Here is an 8,057-nt window from a genome sequence, read left to right as displayed (position 1 = left end):
GATGGGACGTGGGGCGGAGCGCGGGGCCGCAGGGCGGGGCGCCGGCCTCACCTGACGGGGTTGTGCTCGGTAGCTACCGTCTCCGGGTTGTCCTGGGACTCGGGGGCGGCGGCAAGGCCAGGGGAGTCTCCGGCCTCAATGGGGAATCTGCGTCCTTGCGGGGGCTCCTGGGCACTCATGTCCAGGCCCCGGGGCACTCTGCGTGGGGAGTGGCGGTCAGCCGGGCGCCCCCTGCCTGCGCCCGCCCTTCCGGGTTTCCCCTCACTTGCCGGAGGCCGAGGCCGGTCCCAGGCTGGAAGCGGTTGCCCGAGCCCTGGCCACGGGAGGTTGCTCCGGTCCAGGAGGGGCCGGGCAGGTGTCTGCCGCTCGCCCAGGCCGGGTGGTCGAGGGGGAGGGCTGCACTGTGACCCGTGCGTTGGCGCTGTGACATCACAGATTGTTCCTCTCGCCAGGGAACCCTCGCTGCCCAGGGCTACTCTGGCACTCAGCGCGGGGACTCAAGCTTGGGGGCTGCAGGCTCAGGCTATGGTGCCTAGAGACCGGGTCACACAGGCCCTCAGATCGGGGCGCAGGAGTCTGGCATCCCTGGCCCACGCAGACACCGCGGGCTCTGTCCTCAACTCCTCTCCCTCAGGGCCTGGCTCAGGGAGCGGTGACTTCACCAGTGCTAGGTCTGGGGGTGGTGAGGGCGGGCAGGACCGCTGCCCATTTGGGCCTAGGGTCACACAGTATTTACATCACAATCGGGCCGAGGTTAAAAATGTCTAGCCCTTTCCCTCTCCACCACCCGTGGCTGCGACCAGAGGAGAATGTTCTAGCACTGGGTTGGCTGTGGATGAAGTCCTTGGGGGAGAAGAGGAGCAGGCCAAGGGCGATGGTGAAGTACAGCTGCCTCACTGAGGCAGCATGAGCTAAGAGGGTGACTGAAAGGAAGGAGGCATCAAGACAGCATGGAGGACTTTCTGCTCTCCAATGGGTACCAGCTGGGCAAGACCATTGGGGAAGGAACCTACTCAAAAGTCAAAGAAGCGTTTTCCAAAAAACACCAAAGAAAAGTGGCAATTAAAATTATAGACAAGATAAGAGGGCCAGAAGGTGAGCTGGGGCCCCTTTGGGGAAAGGGAGGGCTGGCTGAGGTGAGTGGGTGAAAACTCTTCTCTCCCCTTTAGTCAGCAGCCACAGAAATCAAGTCAGACTACTGCTCTGAGATAGGTCAGTAGGGAACCGAAGGATGGGAGCCTAAGAACATCACAACTCAAACCCCAAGAAGACAGTACACAGTGAAGGGCCCTGGGCTTTTTCTATTCCAGGAGTGAACAGACACTGGCAGCAGCCACAGGCAGGGCTAGTAGAGGGCAGGGACCAGTACCAAGGCAGGGAGAGAAGGGCAAGAGGGAGACAAGGGTCCTGGGAAAAACGGGATCAGAAGGAAGGGTGGGAAGAGCTGGCATTCCTACCTGTGGGGCAGATCAGGCCTCCCAAGATCCAATGGCTTTTCTTGGGTTGTTTTTGTTTGTTTTGTACCAGGGATGGAACTCATGACCTTATGCTTGTAAAGCAGGCATGGTGCCAATGAGCTAAATCAAATTTCTGAACATTTTTTGAGACAGGGTCTTGCTATGTAGCCCAGGGTGGACTCAAAACACCTCCTGCCTTAGCCTCCTGAGTGCTGGGATGACCAGCGTGTACCACCATGCTTGGCTCCGAGACCCAATGGATTTGTCTAAGGTCCCCTGATATCCACGATCTCACAGACTGCTCACAATCCCTCAAGTTGGCAGGGAGTAGATCCTTTGAAAATATAAACACAACTACTAGTGAATATTCTTTGTAATATCCAAGTTGATGGACACATATGGGAACTATTAAGCCAAAGACCCAGATGTGCTGGGTAGACAGAAGCTGGAAGGCAGGAGGAGTCAGGAGTGATGAGTTAGGCCCTTCTGATTTTGGGGGGGTACTGGGGATCAAACTCAGGACCTTACACTTGCAAGGCAAGGGGGTGGCACCACTGAACTAAATTCCCAGCCCCCTTCTGATCTTTCTTTGATACAGGGTCTCCCTTTGTAGTCCAGGCTGGCCTTGAATTCACAGCAACCTTTCTGCCTCAGCCTCCCAAGTGCTGGGATTACATGTGCGTACCACAAGGCAAGGGTTGGGCCCTTCTGATCTTTCTAGTTTCTTTCCTCCCCTTATTTCCTTAGAGTTTATCCAGAGATTCCTGCCTCGGGAACTCCAGATCGTGCAGATCCTTGACCACAAAAACATCATCCAGGTGTATGAGATGCTGGAGTCCACTGATGGGAAAGTCTACCTGGTGATGGAGCTGGCCGAGGGAGGGGACGTCTTCGACTGCGTGCTGAATGGGGGACCACTGCCTGAAAGCCAGGCCAATGCCCTCTTCCGCCAGATGGTCGAGGCCATCCGCTACTGCCACAGCTGTGGTGTGGCCCACCGGGACCTCAAATGTGAGAATGCCTTGTTGCAGGGCTTCAACCTGAAGCTGACCGACTTTGGCTTTGCCAAGATATTACCCAAGTCACGCCGAGAGCTGAGCCAGACCTTCTGCGGGAGCACAGCCTATGCGGCCCCCGAGGTACTGCAGGGTATTCCCCACGACAGCAAGAAGGTCGATATCTGGAGCATGGGCGTGGCCCTATACGTCATGCTCTGTGCCAGCCTACCTTTTGATGACACAGACATCCCCAAGATGCTCTGGCAGCAGCAGAAGGGGGTGTCCTTCCCTCCTCATCTGGAAATCTCTTCTGAATGCCAGGACCTGCTCAAGCGGCTCCTGGAAACAGATATGACCCTCCGGCCTTCCATTGAAGAAGTTAGTAGGCACCCATGGCTAGCAAGCACATGATAAATAAAATGGCAAGTCCTCCCCAATAAAGTAGGGGGAGAAAGCAAACCCAAAATCCGCTTCTAAAATGGTGATATATATGTATATTTTACACATTTACTTACCCTAAAGCTTACTTACACCCTCCCCAGACTGTTCTTTCCCTCTAAAGATCTTCATGGAACCAAGGGCCTCATTCAGACTTCTTTTTTATTACCACTGGCAAGTGATTTTCACACAGATGTTCAAAGCTCATGAAATTAGAACCCAGAATTATCCATACAGGGGGAGGAGAGGAGGAAAATGACCAAGAGCAAGTGGAATCACGACTGCTGCAACCTCCTTCCCAAATAAAAGCAGGAGCGTGGGGAATGCAGAAACGGCCTCTGACTCCTTGTCTCGGTGAGAGGTCTATTGGGGCCCCATCCTAGACTCAGCCTGGCTTCTGGGATGAGGACCGGAGACTTCCTCAGGGCCAGGCTGTATCCCCACCTGTGCCTCCAGCTCCAAGTGAGATGCCACCCCTGCAGAGTGTGCGCCCTGCCCAGGCTCCAGTGTGGCTGCCCCGGGGGACAGAAACAGACCCCCAGACACCTTCTGGCTTCTGCTGGATCTCTTTAATATTAACGCCAAGTCTGCAAAAGGTTCAGGACAAAGTTCTTTTTTCTCTCCTTTTTAATTACAAAACTAACAGCTGTTAGAATCTGGTTTTTTTGTTGTTTTTTTTCTTCCTATTTTCTTTTCCTGGCTACAAAATACTCTGGGGAGACGCATTATAATTTAAAATATATAATATTGCACAAACAACCAAAAAGTTAATTAAACTAAAGAACTAATTACAAAGAGAAAAACCCCACCCCATCAGAAAGACTCAGCATTCTCTCCACCCCACCCCTCTTCGGCGTCCCTGACCACCATCCCTCAGTCACTGTGGACACAGCCGCTTACGTACGAGAATCACCACAATAGCATTACGAAGCACCAGGGTCTCCAGGAATCTCTGTGGCCCTCACTGCCCCAAAAGAGGTGCAGCTTCACCAGACTGCAGGGTGGCTCTGTCTCTAGGAAGGGAGCCTTTGCAGAATCCTGCCAAGTGCCAGGGCGTTTCCCTGGCACATCCTCTCTGAAGCAGAAGGCAGAGGCAGAGAAGCTGGCCTTTCCAGGCTGTAAGTGCTTGCTTTTGCTCACTGTTCCATACTGCTGGGAGCTGCCTTGTGCCTTAAGCTACAGGGGAGCTGAGGTGGACAGGTATTCTGCCAGGCAATGCACAGGAGTGCCTGGAGCGGCCCCCTCCTCTCTTGGGGAGGGAAAGGATTCCAAGAGTGGACCTTACAGTGGCACAGCTGGGCTAAGGACTTGGGTGCATCTGAAATGAAGAAGCCCTGGAAACTGTGAGGACATCCCCATGTGGGCAGAAGAGAAGGAAGGAGGTGAATTCTGGTTTGGTCTCTAGATTCCGAACCCCAAAGATCCTTTCCAGGAGTGGAATATGCTGGAAGGGGAAGATTCCCAAGAGACGCAAATTTCCCAGAAATGAGTGCCTCTCACACATTGCAACAGGAACCAAATTATGCTCACTGCCCCTTTTTAGCCAAGGACAGGTGGCACGGCGTCCTGGCCTGCATAGGAGTGGACAATGTATTGTCTCTGCTTCCTTGAAGAGACTGGTGGTTAAACTTCTGTCTGCACACAGAAGGGCCAGAGCTGTCCTTGGGATTTTGCTGCAGGAGTCCCCAAGAGCAGTGGGTGTTCAGTGGCAAAATGTAGGCTCTCGGTGAAGGCATCAGTGTCTTCCCATTAGATCATCCTAAGGTTGGCACAAGTCAGAGTTCTGGGTTTGGATTTAGAGATCTCCTTCCCAGGTGTGAGTAGAGGCCTAAAGGCCAGCAGGGAGCACAGAACCTGTGCTCAGAGCACGGGACAGCAGAGGCCATTTGGGGAACATTCTCAGTGTCATCCGGGGCTGGGCTGAGATGAGCCAGGGAGGTGGGAGGTGTAGTGGGGGAGCTGCTCACTTTGGCTCCCCTTACTCCCAATCCTCCCACTCTACATCTTCCAGCTGTAAATGAGAGGGGAACGGAGAGCACAAACACACATTTACTCCTTTGTGTCCGGCCCAGACCCAACCTCCCTGGCTGAGCAGAACTGCCTCCGTTTCAGGATCAGTGTCCCCAACCCCTACCCTGCACCATACCCTGACCTGCTATGAACCTTTAGTCTTAAGGAGTAAGTGCAGGGTGCAGAGCTGCCTCTGCCCGAGGGCTGGGTTTGTTGCCCACCTGATTTTTCACACCCAACAGAAATGCTTCCACCACCAACACCGGACTCTGTAAGGGAATGCCCTGCCCGAGGAAGCAAGTCCACCAGTCCCTTGAGGACCTGTCTCCTGCTGAGCAGATTAATGTGATGCTTATGAAAGACAGGGGTGCCACGTGACCAAGCAGGATGGCATGGCCTATAGGTGCTCAGAAGATCTCCACCAGGGGCTCAGTACTCTTAACTCCCAGCTGAAGTCTCCCCAGAGAACCTTCCTTTGCCTTGTAATTCTTAGCCTGCTGTTAGCTGCTCCCTAGTATAATGGGTTACAGAAGGGCCCTGTCAGGTTTTTTGTTTGTTTTGAGACAGAGTCTCACTATGGAGTTCAGACTGGCCTTGAGCTAGAAGTGTGCCATCATGCCCAAGGCTTGTGTCAGGCTTTCTTTTTTTTTTTTGTACTGGGGATGGAACTCAGGACCTTGCGCTTTCCAGGCAGGCGCTGTCACTGAGCTTAATCCCCAGCCCACTTGCGTCAGGTTTCAAAGAAGCCTGCAAGCTAGGTGTGAGGCACGTGGCTGTAATCCCAGCACTCTGGAAGGCCTGACACAAGTTCGAGCCTGGACAATTTATGAGACTCGATCTTAAAATTAAAAAAGGGCTGGGAATGTAGCTTAGCATAAAGGCCCTGAGTTCAATTTTCAGTACTGGGGTTCGGAGAGAGGGCTGCAAAAGCCAGGCACAGTGGTACATGGCTATAATCTCAGCATTCTGGGAAGCTGAGACAGGAGGATTACAAATTTGAGGACAGCTTAGGTAACTGAGCATCTTAGGGAGACCTGTCTCAAGATTAAAAAAAAAAAAAGGCTAGAGATGCATATAGCTTAGTTCAAAGCCCAATGTTTGTTCAATCCCCAGTTACACACACACACACGCACACACTTGGAAAGCAGATGTAAAGATAAAAAGCTTGGAAACATCTGTGGCATGACAGGGTACCATGAACTTTCTATACACCCTGGCAAACATGAGGTTGTAGGTGCAAGATATTTTTTCTTTTTTGTGGTACTGGGGATTGAACCCAGGACCTTGTGCAGTCTAGGCAAATGCTCTACCACTATGTGACATCCCCAATCATTTTTGCTTTTATTTTGAGAAAGGGTCTTGCTAAATTAATTGCTGGTCTTGAGCTTCTTTTGACCCTCCTGACTCAGTCTTTTGAGTAGCTGGGATTAAAGACGTGTGCCACCAGCTGAAATACTCTGGAGCAGATCACTGCCTCCCCTGGGCTACAGTTTGCTAATATGAAAATCCAGCCTGTGTGTGTTTCTCTCATTTGCCTTCCCCTTGTTTCGGTGATGCTGGCAACTGGATGCAGGACCTTCTGAAAGCTAGGCAAGTGCTCTGCCACTGCACAACATCTCAGCTCAGGGTCTGTATTTCTTTTTTTGGTACCGGGGATCGAACTTGAGACCTCGCGCTTGTGAAGCAGGCGGTGGAAGCAGAGCTAATCCCTGGCCCTCAGCAACTGTATTTCTAAGCAGTTCCTTAGACTGGGACACAGAGTTAAAAGTCAAGAACTCTCCCATCCATCTACCCGAGAACCAATGGGAAGCAGCTTGCAGTCATGGGCCTATGAGGGAGGGGCCAGCACCCTTCCTACAGCCGACACCTGGTGGAGAGTTCTCAGATGCTAGCGCCAGGGGCTGGCTTGCCTGTGGCCAACCAGACTCACTCACCTCACCAGAGGCGTCCACTTTGGAAAGGGCCATCTGTACTTCTTCTTCGGTCATGTCCAAGTCGAAGTCCTTCTCCCAGTCCTCACTGATGTCCGTGCTTGAGCCTGGAACCATGAGCCACAGCATGAAATGCAGGAGGGGCAGATAGAGAACTAAAGAGGTTTAACTGGGGTGACAGAAATCTTTAACAGGGATAACAAGACAAGGTGCAACAAAGCCTCTGTAATCTACTTTCACTCTCACTATGCAATCTCATATTTAGGAATCTAAGGAAAATTCCTGGATTCAGTAAAAAAAATTTACCCAAAGGATGTTAACCATTGTGCCATTATGCTGATGAAAACTCAGAAACAACCTCAAAGTCCACTGACAGAAAATTAGAAGAAATGGTTACATTATGGAATATGATGTGGCTTTACTTTGCTGTGGCACTGGAGACTGAACCTGGGCCTTCGCAATGAGCCACATCCCTGGCACGTAAACTTTTTTTTTGTTTTTGAGACGGGGTCTCACTATGTAGTTGAGACTGACCTGGAACTGTGTAGCGCAGGCTGGTCTTGATCTCACAGCGATCCTCCTGCTTCAGTTTCCCAAGTGCTGGGATTACAGGCGTGTGCCACCATGCCCAACTATAGTTTTTTTTTAAAGACTAAATCAATGAGTTGCTCCAGCTGGGTTTGAGCTTTTGATCCTCCTGCCTCAACTTCCCAAAGTGCTTGGCTTACAGGCGTCTGCCACCATGCCTGGCTTGATGTGGTTCAAAGAATTTTATATCCTTGCATGGCAAAACATTCTTAAACTATTAAGTGAGAAAACGCAAGTTACTAAAGAGTGGATGGGGCCAGGGATTTGGCTCAGTGCTCCGTCACCTTCCTTGCAAGGTCTCGAGTTTGATCCTTGGTACCCCCCGCAAAAAAAAGAAGAGTGGAGAAGCTGGTTGAGATGGTGGCACATGGCTGGCTATCATCCCAGCTACTTGGGAGGGTAAGGCAGGAGAATCACAAGAGGATACAAGTGTGAAGCGAGCATGGGCAATGGAGTGAGATTCTGTCACACACTCACACACACACACAAACGCATCTAGTGTACACCAGCACACTGGAAGGCTGAGACAGGAGGATCAACTGAGGCAGAAGGATCACTGGGAGTTCGAGGCCAGACTGGGCTACAAGACCAGCCTGAACTCTATAGCAGGGCCCTGTCTTAGAGAAAAAAAAAAA

At 51.7% G+C, this 8,057-nt stretch overlaps 3 protein-coding genes across 4 annotated transcripts in view; 1 reads left to right on the top strand and 2 right to left on the bottom strand.

The window, feature by feature from the left end:
- Positions 1–9: 9 nt before the first annotated feature.
- Positions 10–959, bottom strand: Fam229a (family with sequence similarity 229 member A). The gene is made up of 2 exons (XM_010621559.2): positions 270–959; positions 10–198 (listed from the first exon to the last, which is right to left on the bottom strand). The coding sequence occupies exons 1-2, from the start codon at positions 428–430 to the stop codon at positions 48–50; spliced, it is 312 nt and encodes a 103-aa protein (XP_010619861.1). The 5' UTR covers positions 431–959; the 3' UTR covers positions 10–47.
- Positions 883–3,054, top strand: Tssk3 (testis specific serine kinase 3). The gene is made up of 2 exons (XM_010621558.3): positions 883–1,095; positions 2,205–3,054. The coding sequence occupies exons 1-2, from the start codon at positions 951–953 to the stop codon at positions 2,864–2,866; spliced, it is 807 nt and encodes a 268-aa protein (XP_010619860.1). The 5' UTR covers positions 883–950; the 3' UTR covers positions 2,867–3,054.
- A 974-nt stretch (positions 3,055–4,028) lies between these two features.
- The window catches only part of Bsdc1 (BSD domain containing 1), a 27,614-nt gene continuing 23,585 nt past the window's right edge, over positions 4,029–8,057 (bottom strand). For both annotated transcript variants that reach the window (XM_019207117.1, XM_010621554.1), the window contains exons 10-11: positions 6,838–6,941; positions 4,029–4,904 (exon numbers count right to left, since the gene is read on the bottom strand). In XM_019207117.1, coding sequence (XP_019062662.1) covers positions 4,872–4,904; positions 6,838–6,941 — 137 coding nt within the window. In that variant the 3' untranslated portion in view covers positions 4,029–4,871. The remainder of the gene's footprint in view (positions 4,905–6,837; positions 6,942–8,057) is intronic.

Source organism: Fukomys damarensis, unplaced genomic scaffold (assembly GCF_012274545.1).
Source record: "Fukomys damarensis isolate Sample0158 unplaced genomic scaffold, DMR_v1.0_HiC HiC_scaffold_23, whole genome shotgun sequence".
NCBI classification, from domain to species: domain Eukaryota; kingdom Metazoa; phylum Chordata; class Mammalia; order Rodentia; family Bathyergidae; genus Fukomys; species Fukomys damarensis.
Note: the sequence above shows the minus strand (reverse complement) of the source record. Positions and strands in the feature narration are given on the sequence as shown.